Source organism: Somniosus microcephalus, chromosome 11 (genome assembly GCF_052327205.1).
Source record: "Somniosus microcephalus isolate GS21.2 chromosome 11, FLI_Smic_1.0, whole genome shotgun sequence".
Classification (NCBI taxonomy): domain Eukaryota; kingdom Metazoa; phylum Chordata; class Chondrichthyes; order Squaliformes; family Somniosidae; genus Somniosus; species Somniosus microcephalus.
The window spans coordinates 10,632,083-10,649,456 of record NC_140997.1 but is presented as its reverse complement, the minus strand read 5'-3'; the positions used below and the strand labels follow the sequence as shown (position 1 = coordinate 10,649,456).

At 45.0% G+C, this 17,374-nt stretch overlaps 1 protein-coding gene across 2 annotated transcripts in view; it reads left to right on the top strand.

Moving 5' to 3' along the window:
• Positions 1-16,474, top strand: part of iqce (IQ motif containing E) — a 98,599-nt gene extending 82,125 nt beyond the window's left edge. For both annotated transcript variants that reach the window (XM_086000198.1, XM_086000197.1), the window contains 6 exons: positions 3,457-3,480; positions 5,232-5,345; positions 6,363-6,493; positions 8,488-8,573; positions 13,678-13,797; positions 14,687-16,474. In XM_086000198.1, coding sequence (XP_085856324.1) covers positions 3,457-3,480; positions 5,232-5,345; positions 6,363-6,493; positions 8,488-8,573; positions 13,678-13,797; positions 14,687-14,802 — 591 coding nt within the window. In that variant the 3' untranslated portion in view covers positions 14,803-16,474. The remainder of the gene's footprint in view (positions 1-3,456; positions 3,481-5,231; positions 5,346-6,362; positions 6,494-8,487; positions 8,574-13,677; positions 13,798-14,686) is intronic.
• Positions 16,475-17,374: the final 900 nt, after the last annotated feature.

Here is a 17,374-nt window from a genome sequence, read left to right as displayed (position 1 = left end):
AGCTGATACTGCATTAGCATGATTTGTTTGCAAAAAAAGCTTTTGTAATGAGATAGCAAAATACTGCGGATGCTGGAAATCCGAAATAACAACAGAAAATGCTGGAAAAACTCAGCAGGCCAGGCAACATCCGTGGAGAGAGAAACAGAGTTAACGTTTCAGGTCGAAACCTGAAGGGTTTCGACCTGTAACGTTAACTCTGTTTCTCTCTCCACGGATGTTGCCTGGCCTGCTGAGTTTTTCCAGCATTTTCTGTTGTTATTTTGCAAATGAGTGTTCATTTGCGTACTGAAATATAAGATTAGCATTGCTATAGTGGCTTGTCACATCTGTCAGAAATGTCTCAAAGCACTTCTTATGCAATGAATTATTTTAAAGTGCAGTAACTGTTCATTTGGAAGTAAGTGTGGCAGCCATTTTGCGCATAGCAAGATCCCATAAACAGCAATGCGACATGGAGCGAAGGCAGGTGAATGGAGTGGAGGTACAGATTAACCATGATCAAATAGAATGGCGGAACAGGCTCAAGGGGCCTCATCTTCCGATTAGGCACTTTGCAGCCTTCCGGACTCAATATCGAGTTCAACAATTTCAGATCATAACCTTGGCCCCCATTACATTTTTACTTATTTTTTATCCCCACCTTTGTTTTGGCCCTTTCCCCCCCCCCCCTTTTCTCTCTCCCACATGGCAGCTGTCTCCCATTCTGCCAGCACATTTCACACCTTTTGCCATCTTTAGTCTCCACTAGTCCTATCACCATCTCGTCTCGTTTTGAATACCTCTTAATGTCTCTTCACTTCTCTTTGTTCTCTCCCAGCCTGGCCTCTCAATCTATTTCATTTCCTGTGCCTTTCCAGTCTTGACAAAGAGTTTGACCTGAAACGTTGACTCTATTTTCTCTCCACGGATGTTGCCTGGCCTGCTGAGTTATTCCAGCATTTTCTGTTGTTATTTCGGATTTCCAGCATCCGCAGTATTTTGCTATCGTCAAGGGGCTGAATGGCCTACTCCTGTTCATATGTTCCTATGAGCTGTATGGCCACAATGCTCTGCTATTCCTCAGATTGGGATCTTTAAAGTCCCCTTGAACCACCAGAGCAGACACAATGGGCCTCATTACAAGATCTCGAGTGTCGGACGGCACCTCCAACAGTGCAGCACTCCCTCAGCATTGCATTGGCGTATGAGCCCAGGTTATGTGCTCTCAAGTCTCAGGAGCGGGCCTTGAACCCACACCCTTCTGACTCAGAGGTGAGAGTGCTACCCACTGAGAAAAGGTGACACTATATTGTTTTGACTGTGACAGGGTTTCCCCAATAACATTAATGGCGGTTTCCATTATTTGTGATTTTACTGGAGCGTTTGATGGGAGGAGTCAAGTCTTGGCTACTTTTGAGTATCCCAGCTTCCTCGATCTTCCCCACCATTCCCCCCTATTTTACCTCATTTTTTTCCCCTAAGACTCAAACCGGTGGAATTCCTCACCTCCCTTAGACTTCCCTTCCCCCTACAATCTAAAAACCAGAGCTTGGCAGCACCTAATCGTTTTACTTGATTTGCCTCATCTTCCATCAACTTATTTTTTCAATCTGATTTATGGAGTTTGGTCCTTCACCTGGTGATTTTAAAAAAATAGGAGGGTTTCCATTGCCTGAAACTGAGTAACCTGACTGACTGGTAGACAATGATGTGCTGGTTTATAATTGTGCATACACAGGCTTCACAGTGACAGAGCTGGTGAGCAGAGTCTGATCCTTTGGAATTGGAGCCTCTAAGTTCAGGATTTGCTTCAGTGCTGGATTTTCTGCCCCTACGTTGTATATTGTGGCTTCTTTGCTAATGCAACAAGACAGATAAAGGGATTCCAATCTTTAAGTTACCATGAACAAGTTTAGATACGAGGGCAAATTCAGCGAGCCTGTGCCCCTGGACTGCAGCTAGATCGAAGTACTAGTGAGAGCTGTATTGTTATAGCCCTGTCTCCGACTCGCGCTCCCATCTAACGAGGCTCCACTCCAGGAGCTCAGTCTCACAGAGGTCCTTCGATACATTGAATATAGCCAGCAGAAGCATCCATTCTGCTCCAGCAATGGTCACAAACGGCAGTGAGATGAATGACCAGTTAATCTGTTTTTTGTGGTATTGTTTGAGGGATCAATGCTGACCAGGAAACCAGGAGAACTCCCCTGCTCTTCTTTGAATAGGATCTTTTACGTCCATCTGAGAGGGCAAGCGGGGCCTCGGTTTAACGTCTCATCCGAAAGACAGCACCTCCGACAGTGCAGCACTCCCTCGGTACTTCCCTGAAGTTATGTGCTGAAGTCCTGGAGTGGGGCTTGAATACACACCTTCTGACTCGGAGACAAGAGTGCTACCCTCTGACGCTATGCTGTAAGCATGTCCTAGTCAATCATAATCCTGAGTTCTGATAGTCCAGGTAAATAATTAAGGGCTTCATGAGTGTAATTCTTTGTGACAGAGGAAGATCAAATTAGAACAAACTGAGCATAATTGGATGGTACTCATGCGACTAAATGCTGGAAAGTCTTTTCCTCCGAGCCTTTTACAAGATTTTCAAGGATGGTACCAGAACTAAGAGGCTATAACTATCAGAAAAGACTGAACCGACTGGGGCTCTTTTCTCTAGAAAAGAGGAGGCTGAGGGGTGACCTAATGGAGGTCTTTCAAATGATGAAAAGGTTTGATAGAGTGGACACAGAGAAGATGATTCCACTTGTGGGGGGACCAAAACTAGGAGCCATAAATATAAGATAGTAACTAATAAATCCAATAAAAAATTTAGGAGAGTCTTTACCCAGAGAGTGGTTAGAATGTGGAACGCGCTACCACATGGACTGATTGAGACGAGTAGCATAGATGCCTTAAAGGGGAATCTACATAAGTACACGATGGAGAAAGGGATAGAAGGATATGCTGATGGGGTTAGAGGAAGTAGGGTGGGAGGAGGCTCGTGTGGAGCATAAATGCCAGCATAGACCAGTTGGGCCGAATGGCCTGTTTCTGTGCTGTTAATTCTATGTAATTCTATATGTAAAAAGCTTTGTGTGGTCAAGGTAGTGTCAGACGACTCGGAAGAGGTGATGAAATTGATGCGAATCCACTCTGTATTTTCTAATTAAGAGTCTCGAGGAGTAGACTTGGCTCTTCCTTGTGGAGCTCGGAATAGGCTGCACAGTGTTACAGTACTCGCCGATTCCATCCTTCACACCCCAGAACAATTGTGTCTTAATGTTTAACATTTGACAGTGATGGTTTATCAGTGCAAGGTGGGCGTGTGGCACATTCTGATAGCTATTTGTGAAAGAAGAACTGTCTTGTCAATCAATATGGAGGATGTACTTTTGGGGAGTTACAGGTTTTGAGAATGGTTTAGTCAATTTCCTATAATTATAAGCAAGCTTCAATGTTCTTTTTTTCCTTTAACCTGTATAGAAAGAAGACATAGACATGGACGAGGTAAGTTTGACCCTGTACCAAATAGAGAACAATATTTTGAGTAATGTCAAAATTTGTAACTAAATACAATCGACGTAATAAAGCTCACTACGCACTTGGTTTGAGTATAAAGCAAGGCTTTAATCAACTTGGTTCAGAACATGGAGATCTAGTTGTACTTCACTCGCTCCTTGTCTTTACAAAATGTCCCTGGCAAGCTGGGGCCAACGCCCGAGTATTTATACTCCTTGGACGGCGCCACCAGCTGGCCATCCAGTGTTATTTCATAGGTAGTTCCTCGATGATGAGATTTATGACAACAATATTAAGATAATAAGACTTCAAGACTTTTGAACCCCTTCCCTCCCTTTGTTGTAGTGTGATCTGCTGCCTAAATACCCGAGTTTTGTGTAAATTTCTCGGACACAATGAAACCGACAGATTCCGAGTGATACCTGATACCACATCCCTCACCCTGCTCTGAGATCCGTGTCACTGTCACGTCAAGTGTTGTGACAGAGTCCCAATGTGTAGCATCACAGAGCAGTGGGACATATGTCCGATCCCAACCACCACCCACCCCAGCTCACACCCAGCTAAGCTCCTGATCTAAACCTTGTTACTACAGAGAGGCACCAAGTGGAGACCAGGCATTCCCTGCAGGGAGAGGAAGTCCCAAGTCATTGTCCAGCAACTCCTAGTAGCTGATGCAGAGTAGAATGCTTGTACTCTCAGCCACGCTTGGTGTTAGTGTTGGGGAAACCAAGAAAATGAAATAAAATGATGATTCTGAAGTCAAAGTAGGATATTTATTTTCTAGGTATGAAAGAACTCAAAATAATTGGTCTGGAGAAGAATTTATTACTCCCAGTTAGCATGGACAAAATCACATAATAGTCAGCCCAAGTATCAGATAACCCAAACTACTAATGTCAAGTCTGCTTTATACTGGGAAAAGGCAAACTTGTTTAGCCCCAAGGCTAATCCAACCTTATTTAAATCTTCCCAGAGGGGTTGACTTAAACCGCCAATTAAAGACACCTTTACCTTCCCAAGAACCAGTGTCAGATGCACAGCAGTGCAGAGCTACGCAAGCAATGGGACATAAACATTGGTTAAAGAACGAAGGCGGGTAGATGAAGTTAAGATGCAGATCAGTCATGATCTAATTGAATGGTGGAACAGGCTCGAGGGGCTGAATGGCCTCCTCCTGTTCGTATGTAAGCTTCTACTGTTCTAGAACTGGAGGTAGGGTTTGCACTGTCGATAAGTTTAACCACTCTCGGTATGTGAGGGTGGGGTTACGGGATATTCCTCTGGGACAGAATACAGGACTTTACTCTGCAGCTGAACCGTGGTGCAAGTGCTTGAAACCAATGGTAGTTCCTTAAAAATGAAAACGTTCTTTTTTCCAACACTAACACCTTAATTAACAGTTCTTTTTTTAAAAAAAGATCATGTCCGAAATTAAGGAAGCAAGATTATCCATTAAAACCAGCCAGGGTGGAAATTCTATATGTTGTATATGTACCTTTATAAGAGAATAACTGGTCTCAGACTGCAGTACCGGCAGTGACCACCCCTGTATAAAAGGCGCTAGAGAGCCTCTGTTGTTTAGTTTCACTACTGACTTCCACCAGTAAAGATTTGTTTGTTTTCACTCCTGCTGGTCCGTGTCTCAATCATTCACGGACTTAACACTATCGGGTTCTGCTTTAAAGTGGACCTGAAGCTTTCTAGGATCAACGTTCTACCCTTCTGGTTGTCCCTAGGCAATTACTGTGATTCAAGCGTCTGCACGGGGGCATTTAGCACGGCAGAAGCTCGAGGGAATGCACTCTGTACGTCTGAAGAAAACACCCGTTGCCTCCCCTCGAAGGAACAAGGTATTTAACACCTTCCAAGAATTTCCGAAATCTTACTGTCTTAACCAGACCCATTATTGTGAGGAGAATGTTTCCATTATCATCGTTACAGATCTCGCCATTGATATAAAATCTAAAGAACTAATCTTGTGTCTGTTTGCTAAGTTCCAATGTGAAATGAGTTTGTGTAGTCTCAACTCAGGACGTCCCAAAGCACTTTGCAACTGATGGGATTACTTTTTGAAGTGCAGTCGCTGTTATATAGGCAAACTCAGCTGCCAATTGGTGCACAGCAAGGTCCCACACACAGCAAGTGAATGAATGACCAGATAATCTATTATTTATGGTGTTGGTCAGGACCCCGGGAGAACTCCCACTTGGAACAAAGCCATGGGATCATTTACCTCCACCTGAGCAGGCAGACAAGGCCTGCGTTTAATGTCTCCTCTGAAGGCCGGCACCTCTGACAGTGCAGCACACCCTCAGTGCTGCGCTAAAGCACCAGCCTAGATTTTGTGCTCAAGTCCTGGAGCGGGGCTTGAACCCACGACCTTCTGACTCTGAGGCAAGAGTGATACCAACGGGGCAAAGCTGAGACTTGCACATTGCAGTCAGTGATGTTTTTGGACTAAAATGGATGAGTTTCCTACTTGATGGTCCTGGCTTTACAATTAGATGCAGAGAAGATGTTTCCACTTGTGGGGGAGACCAGAACTAGGGGCCATCAATATGATCCTCACTAATAAATCCAATAGGGAATTCAGGAGAAACTTCTTTACCCAAAGAGTTGCAAGAATGTGGAACTTGCTCCCACAAGGATTAATTGAGGCAAATAACATAGATGCATTTAAGGGGAAGCTAGATAAGCACATGAGGGAGAAAGGAATATAATGTTATGCAGATTGATGAAGTAGGTAGGATGGGAGGAGGTTTGTGTGGCGTATAAACGCCGGCATAGACCATTTGGGCCGAATGTAAATGTTATGTGATTGTGAGCAGTTCTGTGTATTTCTATATTGACGTGATCATTTCTTCCAGAGTCCTCGAGCTTCTCACAGCAACAGCACTCAGCATCAACTCCTGGCAGAGGATGAGAGAGACGAGGCCGTCTCCTTCATCCAGTCCTCCTTCAGGGCTCATCTGACTCGGACGCAATACCTCAGAGGGAGGTAAGAGTGGGGCTTTGCATAAATAGGCTTGTTCCATTATCTGGAGAACAGCCTCCTTGCACGGTGCTCTTCCGTTTACATGTGAGGTCAGCTGTCGGTCTCTATAAGGGAGATTTTCCCAGATCGGAAGATCAGACAGGTTGGTGCGCACACGTGTAAAGGAGCCCGCCCGATTTTTCCCATATTCCCTGCGCCCAGGCCATGCAGTGCAACCAGGAAAATCTCTCCTTACAGGTCTGCTGAACTCTGCTGCCCAATACAGAGGCCTGATTGTGGAGAGGCGCAGCCACACGGGGCCGGTTTTCCGTGTTCAGTTTGCACGCGATCTGACGGCAGATCCAGTTTGCTTATATTTAGGAGTGTAGGGAGAGCGTCAGAAGGAGAAAGGCAAGTTAGATGGAGGCCTGCATCAGAACTGTTCTGTCCTGAAACAAACAAATCCCCAGGGACAGATGATATTTATCCCAGAGGACTAAGAAGGACTAGGGAGGAGATTTGTGAAGCATTGAAAATCATAGTAAGGGAGTGACTAGATACTGGGAATGTACCAGAAGATTGGAAACAGGGTAACATGGTAACCATGTTCCAAAGGGATGTCAAGTACAGACCCATTAGTCCTACTTCAGTTCTGTGTAAAACAATAGAATTTGTTATCAGGAGTAAACTTGATGTTATTTGTACAACAATAACCTGGTAAACCGCAGTCAACATGGGTTTGGAAGGGCAAGGTCCTGCTTGACCAACCTCCTTGACATCTCTGAGGAAGTGACAACCCAAATGGACTGTGGAAAGCCCTACAACGCTGCATTCTTAGACTTCCAAAAGGCATTTGACAAAGTTCCACACGGAAGGCTTTTGGTTAAGCTCTTCCCCGTGAAGAATCAAGGTAAATCGCGGGAATGGATAAGAACCTGGCTGAAGGGTAGAAAGCAAAAACACTTATAAGAGTAGTTATGTTGGGGTGCGGGAAGTACTGAGTGAGGTGTCCCAGGGATCGCTACTGAGCTTTCAAAATTTACATCAATGAGTTGGACACAGCGACCCAACACAAACTGGTCAAATTTTCACAATACCAAACTAGGAGGTGATGTGGAATCGGAAGAGGCAACTCGGAGATTACAGAATGAACTGGAGAAAATATGCAATGGCAACTGAAATTTAATGCTGACAAATTTAAAGTACGGCACATAGGAAGGAAAAATGGTGTTGATGGAGTTAAAAGGGAGACTCAACGCTAAACATGTCCACTGAGATATCTAGCCAAAACAGTAGACTGCAAGTAAGAATAGGTGGTCAAACTGTGTCGTGCTCCTGCCACATCTTGAGTCCAGCTCGGGTCACCGAGACATAAGGGAGACTTTTGCATGTTTGAGATGGTGCAGAGAAGAGCCACGAGCCTGTGTCAAAGGTCTGAGTTGTGAGGGAAGACTGGAGATACTTGGGGTATTGAACAGTGATCTTAGAGGTACACAAGATAATTAAAGGCATGGAAAAATTACTTTATATTAAATTGTGAGAGTAGAGCAAGAGCACACATGTTCAAACGAGTAAAAAGAAAATTTAGGATTGATATCCAGAAGTTCTTGCTAACAGAGTGATCAACACTTGTCATGGATTTCAGATAGAGTAGTGGAGGTGAAAACACCGGTATGATTTAAGAAATAATTGGATGCTGCAGAGGATGGACTTTAGGCTCTTTCTGGTTCCCACAAACTAAGACAGGCTAAATGTCCTTCCTCATCCATAATTATTTGGGGAGAGACATGAACCTGTCCTCTCTTTCAGATGCCAGTTGATGCACTGTGACCTTCACTACCAGGATTCAAATAACCGAAGCACTAAAACCTCTTTCTGTCTTTTAGATGTTGATGGACCTTCTGTGGGTTTTCAGAATTTTCTGTTCTTATTTGTTGTTTTCTAAATCTGGAAAGTCTAAAGGAAAGTTGCCATTTGCTTCTGTTTTATCTCTTTGTCTCTCATGGTGCTGAGCAAAGAAAGGGCAGATCTGCTGGAGACACAAGAGAGACCTCAATCGCAGCGAGGAAATCCAGTGATGCCCAGTCACGGTTGAAGTATTCTGGTAAGTGTAGAAAGCTCCTGGCTCGTAGGCTAGCAACCTTTCTTCCACCAAAGTTAGCCGGGTTTATTGTGACCTAGTAAAGCCCCTCACCAGCTTGCACCTACCCTACACTTAGAGATATTCAGGCGCTGACGACAGCCAATTGCACTATTCGCGCTTGTTACAGAGTTCGGAAGCCTTGGTTATTCCAGCTAAAATAAGCACTTTTCTATTCCCAATCCCATTCTTTATAGAGGAATGTTTCAAACCCTAAGGAAATCAAGGGATATGGGGATAGGGCGGGAAAGTGGAGTTGAGGTAGAAGATCAGCCATGATCTTATTGAATGGTGGAGCAGGCTTGAGGGGCCGAATGGCCTACTCCTATTTCATATGTTCTTATGTACTTTTCTAGATTTAATTTGGAGTAGGATTCTTCCCAAGGCCCTCAAGGATTTAAGAAAGTGAGAGCCTTTGGATAAGTTCTTCTTCTTAGGCAGTCCCTCGGAACCAAGGATAACTTGCTTCCACACTATAAATGAGTTTGCAGGTGACTAATGAGTCCAATGCGGGACCTACAGTCTCTGTCACAGGTGGGGCAGATGGTGGTTGAAGGGGCGGGTGGGTGGGGTGCTTGGGTTGACGTGCGCACCTTGCGCTGCCTGCGCTTGCCTTCCGCTTGCTCCCGGCGAAGAGACTCGAGGTGTTCGGCGCCTTCCCGGATGCTTCTCCTCCACTTTGTGCGGTCTTGGGCCAGGAATCCCCAGGTGTCGGTGGGGATGTTACACTTTTTCAAGGAGGCTTTGAGGGTGTCCTTGAAGTGTTTCTTCTGCCCACCTGGGGATAAGTAGTGCCTTGGCAAAAGGTTAATAAACATAGAAACATAGAAGATAGGAGCAGGAGTAGGCCATTCGGCCCCTCGAGCCTGCTCCGCCATTCAATGCGATCATGGCTGATCATCCAAATTCAGTACCCTGTCCCTGCCTTCTCACCATATCCCTTTAGCCTTAAGAAATATATCCAACTCCTTCTTGAATATATTTAATGAATTGGCCTCTACTGCCTTCTGTGGTAGAGAATTCCACAGGTTCACCACTCTCTGGGTGAAGAAATTCCTCCTCATCTCCGTCCTAAATGGCTTACCCCTTATCCTTAGACTGTGACCCCTGGTTCTGGACTCCCCGACCATCGGGAACATCCTTCCTGCATCTAGTCTGTCTAGTCCTGTTAGAATTTTATAAGTTTCAATGAGATCCCCTTTCATTCTTCTAAACTCCAGCGAGTACAAGCCCAATCGACCCAATCTCTCCTCATACGTCATTCCTGCCATCCCAGGTATCAGCCTGGTGAATCTTCGCTGCACTCTCTCCATGGCAAGGACATCCTTCCTCAAATAAGGCGACCAAAACTGCACACAATACTCAAGGTGTGGTCTCACCAAGGCCCTGTACAACTGCAGCAAGACATCCTTGTTCCTGTACTCAAACCCTCTCGCTACGAAGGCCAACATACCAGTTTCTTTTCTAGATTTAATTTGGGGTAGGATCCTTACCAAGGCCCTCAAGGATTTAAGAAAGTGAGAGCCTTTGGATAAGTAGTGCCTTGGCAAAAGGTTAATACTATAATGGTGACAAGTTTCATTCCCACTCATCTGAAGTTATGTAAAAGAAAGAGCTTGCATTTATATAGCACCTTTCACATCCTCCGCATGCCCCAAAACGCTTTACAACCAGTGGATCACTTTTGAAGCACAGTCATTGTTGTAATGTAGGAAACACGGCAGCCATTCTGCACCCAGCAAGGTCCCACAAACAGCAAGTAAATGTTCTTTTTGGTGGCATTGGTTGAGGGAAGAATGTTGGCTAAGGCTCCCGCAGAACTTCCTGCTCCTCTTCAAAGAGTGCCACGGGATCTTTTACATCCATCTGAACAGAGAGAGACGGAGTAACATCTCATCCGAAAGACGGCACCTCTGACAATGCAGCACTCCCCCAGTGCTGCACTGAAGTGTCGGCCTAGATTATTTGCCCGGGCCTGTAGTGCAGTTTGAACCCACAGGCTTCTGACTCCCACGGTGAGAGTGCTACCAACTGAGCTAAGCTGACGCTTGTAGTTTCTTTATTTACACTTCATTAAGAACGTAAGAATGAGGAGCAGGAGTAGGCCAAGTGGTCCCTCGAGCCTGCTCCGACATTCAATACGATCGTGGCCTCAACTCCACTTTCTCACCCGGTCCCCATATCCTTTGATTCCCCTAGAGTCTAAAAATCTATCTCAGCCTTGAATATACTTAACAATTCAGCAACCACAGCCCTTTGGGGTTGAGAATTCCAAAAATTCACAATGCTCTGAGTGAAGAAATTCCTCCTCGTCTCGGTCTTAAATGGCCGACCCCTTATTCTGAGACTATGCCCCCTAGTTCTAGACTCTCCAGCCAGGGGAAACAGCCTCTTAGCATCTACCCTGTCATTCTCCCTCAGAATCTTGTATGTTTCGATGAGATCAGCTCTCATTCTTCTAAACTGTAGAGAGTATGGCCCTCTCCTGTTAAAACCTATGCTAAGCTTCCCTGCGTCAGACCAGAATAATTATTCCCTCTCTGCCACCCATTCTTTGCAGTTGGAGGCCAAGCACCTCCATTCAGCAACATGGCTCGGGAACTCAGTGTAGCCAGGTAGAATTGATTAAACCTGGCTTCCCCCCATCCCCAAGCCGCTATGTGTGGCTCCAATAACTTGCACATCACACTACCTTGATTCATAACTTAAATGACCACGTGTATTACAAGGATGATACCAGAACTGAGAGATTGTACCTAGATTGGACAGGTTAGGGGTCTTTTCTCTCAAAAAAGAAGGCTGAAGGCTGACCTGATAGAGGTCTTTAAGATTCTGAAAGAGTTTGATAGGATAGACGTAGAGAAGGTATTTCCACTTGTGGGCGAGACTAAAAGCATGCCAATAATGGATAATCAAAGTGGGGGGCAACTTAAAACGATCACCATCACTAGAGAGAAAGTACTAGGCAAACTAATGGGACTAAAAGTGGACAAGTCCCCTGGACCCGATGGCGTTCAGGTGACTGCAGAGATAGTGGATGCATTGGTTGTAATCTACCAAAATTCCCTGGATTCTGGAGAGGTCCCAGCGGACTGGAAAACCACAAATGTAACGCCCCTATTTAAGAAAGGAGGGAGACAGAAAGCAGGCAACTATCGACCAGTTAGCCTAACATCTGTCATTGGGAAAATGCTGGAGTCCATCATTAAGGAAGTGGTAGCAGGACATTTAGAAAATCATAATATAGTCAAGCAGAGTCAGCATGGTTTTAGGAAAGGGAAATCAAGTTTAACAAATTTGCTGGAATTCTTTGAGGATGTAACGAGCAGGGTGGATAAAGGGGAACCAGTAGATGTCGTGTATTTGGATTTCCAAAAGGCATTCGATAAGGTGCCACATAAAAGGTTACTACACAAGGTAAGAGCTCATGGGGTTGGAGGTAATATATTAGCATGGATAGAGGATTGGCTGACTAACAGAAAGCAGAGAGTCGGGATAAATGGGTCATTTTCAGGTTGGCAAACTGTAATTAATGGGGTGCCGCAGGGATCGATGTTGGGGCCTCAACTATTTATAATCTATATTAATGATTTGGATGAAGGGACTGAGTGTAATGTAGCCAAATTTGCTGATGATACAAGGATAGGTAGGAAAGCAAATTGTGTGGAGGATGCAAAGAATCTCCAAAGGGATATAATAGCAAAATATTGCGGATGCTGGAAATCCGAAATAACAACAGAAAATGCTGGAAAAACTCAGCAGGCCAGGCAACATCCGTGGAGAGAGAAACAGAGTTAACGTCTTCGACCTGAAACGTTAACTCTGTTTCTCTCTCCACGGATGCTGCCTGGCCTGCTGAGTATTTCCAGCGTTTTCTGTTGTTATTTCCAAAAGGATATAGACAGGCTAAGTGAGTGGGCAAAAATCTGGCAGATGGAGTTTAATGTGGGAAAATGCGAGGTTATCCATTTTGGTAGGAAAAATAAAAAAGCAAATTATTATTTAAATGGGGAGAGATTACAAAATGCTGAGGTACAGAGGGATCTGGGGGTCCTTGTACATAAACCACAAAAAGTTAGCATGCAGGTACAGCAAGTAATTAGGAAGGCAAATGGAGTGTTGGCCTTTATTGCAAAGGGAATGGAGTATAAAAGTAGGGAAGTCCTGTTACAACTGTACAGGGCGTTGGTGAGACCACACCTGGAGTACTGCGTACAGTTTTGGTCTCCTTATTTAAGAAAGGATATACTTGCATTGGAGGCAGTTCAGAGAAGGTTCACGAGGTTGATTCCGGAGATAAATATCTTATTAAGAAAGGTTGAGCAGGCTGGGCCGATACTCATTGGAGTTTAGAAGAATGAGAGGGGATCTTATTGAAACATATAAGATTCTGAAGGGGCTTGACAGGGTAGATGCAGAGAGGATGTTTCCTCTCATGGGGGAATCTAGAACTAGGGGTATAATTTCAGAATAAGGGGGCACCCTTTTAAATCGGAAATGAGGAGGAATTTCTTCTCTGAGGGTCGTGAATCTTTGGAATTCTCTTCCCCAGAGAGCTGTGGAGGCTGGGTCATTGAATATATTTAAGGTGGAGATAGACAGATTTTTTGAACGATAAGGGAGTTGAGGGTTATGGGGAGCGGGCAGGGAAGTGGAGTTGAAGCCAAGATCAGATCAGCCATGATCTTATTGAATAACGGAACAGGCTCGAGGGGCCAAATGACCTACTCCTGCTCCTACGTCTTACGTTCTTATGAGACCAGAACTAGGGGCCATTAATATAAGATAGTCATTAATAAATCCAATAGGGAATTCAGGAGGAACGCCTTTACCCAGAGAGTGGTGAGAATGTGGAACTCGCTTCGACAAGGAGTAGTTGAGGCAAATAGCATAGATACATTTAAGGGGAAACTAGATAAGTACATGAGGGAGAAAGGAATAGAAGGATATGCTGATCGGGTTAGATGAAGAGGGGTGGGAGGAGGCTCACGTGGAGCATAAACACTGGTATAGACCTGTTGGGCCGAATGGCCTGTTTCTGTGCTGTAAATTCTATGTATTTTTGCAGGGTACCTTAAAGACGATGAATGGAGTGATGAAATAGAAGAGGATATATTCGAGGATGAAGACCAAGAAGAGACAGAACCTTTAAAGAAGCTCAAAATCTCACCAAATAGACTTTCATCGGGTAAGTACTCCCGCACTTGGGTCACAGGTATTTTTATTTTCAATTCCTTTACAAACCGATTCTTCCTCCTTTATTCACCTAATTTTCACCCCTCTTCCTCTCCCGAAGATGCCAACCCTTTACTAGTCTTCGGTTCCACAGGCACCAGGTGTCTGCTGGTAAATGAGGCAAGGGTCTTGGCAAAGAAGGTGCTAAATGTCACCGTAAAGCCCTCCGCAGATAATAGCCAAGAAATTACCAAACCTGGCTCGCCATGTTAAAGGTATCTATTAGGAATCTCGCGGTGTCTCGAAGGTTATCGTTAGGGACTCCGTCACCGACACTGAACACACCAAGCGCAAGACAGGTCATTGCCACAGATGTGCCGCATGCCTTGAAATGCTGGGGGTGGGGGGGAAGAACCCTCTATGGGTTCGGTGGTTGGAAATAGACCAGAAAATGTCTAAAACAATGACCTTGCCTGCTCCCAGGGTGAGTCTCATGTCAACAGGCTCTCCTCCACCACTCCCCGCAGCCATGTAATCTCTTGGGGAAGGCAAAAAACAGAGGAAAAACCCCAGGGCCAATAAGAGAAAAGATTCTCTGAACATTCCTGTCCAACCCACCTCAGGCGATGGAAACCAGTCCAGGGGGTCACACGGACCAAGTGTTGCCTATAAAGACACTGACCTTCTATACGATGCGATCTCTGCCGCAGTCAGGAACCAGTCCAGCTCCCTCTTGAAGGCAGAGAGTCAGCAGCCACCACACCAGCCGGCAATGTAGTCCAGTGGCTCACAATTCCCTGGAAAAGGAGGAACCGCCCAACATCCAGTCTATTCCTACTCTTACAAAGTTTAAATAAAAGTGTTTGGCAGCCAACAACACACGTGGTTTTCTTCACTTCCAGCGAGGTCCAGCCGAAACCTGCCTCAGCCATCCGGAGAAGTGGAATCGGACGATTCTGACGATGTCATTGTTGTTTCACCATCACAGCCACTGAAACGTCAGGACTCCAACTTCTAGAGGTGGATTTTTCCACTCCAGGAGTCCGCCAATCTGAACATGTGTGGAGGTGGTGGGGGAGTCGAGAGGGAGATGGGCGAGTTTGGTAGGCTTATAGAACTGCAGAAATCATGGTGTATGGGATGGCTAATTGTTAAGGAGAGCTTAATCCTATTTTTACAAAAAAATATATAAAACATCACTGATTTAGTAAAAAGAGAAAATGCTGGGAATACTCAGTAGGTCAGGCAACATCTGTGGAGAGAGAAACAGAGTTAACGTTTCAGGTTGGTGACCTTTCATCAGAACTCACGAAAGGTCATTGACCTGAAACGTTAACTCTGTTTCTCTCTCCACAGGTGCGGCCTGTCACTATATGCAGCATTTGAAAAGATTCTACCGTTTGGTGCATAAACTGCAAGCTGACGCAAATCCTGCAAAGTAGGAATACTATTTGGAAAGGTTGCGTCTGATTTGGACTTTCATGAGCTTGATTTGGATACTTGCCACTCGGAAGTGTCACGCAGCACTAGCACGTAACGTTACTGTGTGACAGGACACGTATTTGATCCCGTGTGAGCCACGCAGAGTGCGGACACCGGCTAGCTCCTTGCATAGGGGGCGGGAAATTAAATTGTGATGCCGTGCTCAATGGGTATTTAACATATCACAGTGGAAATGGCCAAGTGAAGGACAGTGTGCAGGATTTAGAAATGTACTGGAGAGGAGATGGATTAGGTGCCTATCATCGGAGGGTAAATACTTTTGATAAAAAGTACTTGTTACCTTTCTCATTTCTGTGCTTCATGACATTTTTCTCTGTGTTTTGGAAGCAGTGTACATAGAGTTTTTTTAATTAATTCTCCGGATATGTGCGTCACTGGCAAGGCCGGCAGTTATTGCCCATCCCTAGTTGACTTCGAGAAGGTGGTGGTGGGCCTTCCTCTTGAACCGCTGCAGTCCATGCGGTGACGGTGCTGCCATAGTGCTGTTAGGTAGGGAATTCCAGGATTTTGACCCAACGATGATGAGGGGACAGCAATATATGCCCCAAGTCGGGATGGTATGTGACTTGGAGGGGAACTTGGAGGTGGTGGTGTTCCCATGAGCCTGCTGCCCTTGTCCTTCTAGGTGGTGGAGGTCGCGGGTTTGGGAGGTGCTGCCGAAGAAGCCTTGGCAAGTTGCTGCAGTGCGTCTTGTAGATGGTACACACTGCAGCCACGGTACGCCGGTGGTGGAGGGAGTGAATGTTTAAGGTGGTGGATGGGCTGCCGATCAAGCGGATTGCTTTGTCCTGGATGGTGTTGAGCTTCTTGAGTGTTGTTGGAGCTGCACTCATCCAGGCAAGTGGAGAGTATTCCATCACACTCCTGACTTGTAGGTGGTAGAGAGGCTTTGGTAGTGTGAAAGAGCTGTATATTGGTGTTTATGGGGGATTTGCAATGAGAAAATGAGGTTAAGAAGTTAATGTGATACCTTTTGAACACTCCTATTTGAATGTTTTAGCATGTTTTCTAATCACCTGTGCCTTGCGATTTATAGTGAGAGGGGGGGATATTTATGATATTTTCAGACTCTTCTCAATTGTTGTATTTATGATGATTTGTGTAGTATTTTTGTAACATAAGATTTATTTTAAATTTTTATTGTAAATAGAAACTTGAAATAAACTTTTTCATATTTTAACAATGTTTATGTACTGTTTAAAGAATTTCATTGTATATATTTAATATGTGTATTCAAATAGAATCTAACCTAATTAATCTTTAAACATGGGGATTCTTAACTCATGGTGTCAGACCCTGCCTAGATTGGCAGGTCCCATCATTGTCATTAAAAGAAAGAACTTGCATTTATTTAGCGCCTTTCGCAACCTCAGGACGTCCCACAGTGCTTGACAGCCAAAGAAGTACTATAGAAGTGTAGTCATTGTTGTAGTGTGTTTTTTCCCTCAAGTTGGAATCTACTTTGAGTGCTCATCTCTCTCCAATACGTCACTCAACAGACAATTCACTTGTGAACTAAGTTGACAACAACTTTCATTTATATAGTGCCTTTAACTTAGTAAAACATCCCAAGGTGCTTCACAGGAGCGTAAACAAAATTTGACACCGTGCCATATAAGGAGATATTAAGACAGATGACCAAAAGCTTGGTCAAAGAGAGAGCGTCTTAAAAGAGGAGAGAGGTAGAAAGGCAGAGGCTTAGGGAGGGAATTCCAGAGCTCAGGGCCTTGAGCAGCTGGAGGCACGGCCGCCAATGGTGGAGCGATTAAAATCAGGGATGCGCAAGAGGCCAGAATTGGAGAATGCAGAGATCTCGGAGTGTGGTAGGGCTGGATGAGGTTACAGAGATGGGGAGTGGCAAGGCCTTGGAGGGGTTTGAACACAAGGATGAGAATTTTTAAATTGAGGCGTTGTAGGTCAGCAAGCACAGGGGTGAACGGGACTTGGTGCGAGTTAGGACACGGGGGGTGATGGGTGAACGGGACTTGGTGCGAGTTAGGATACGGGCAGCAGAGTTTGGATGAGCTCAAGTTTATGGAGGGTGGAAGATGGAAGGCCGGCCAGGAGAGCGTTGGAATAGTCAAGTC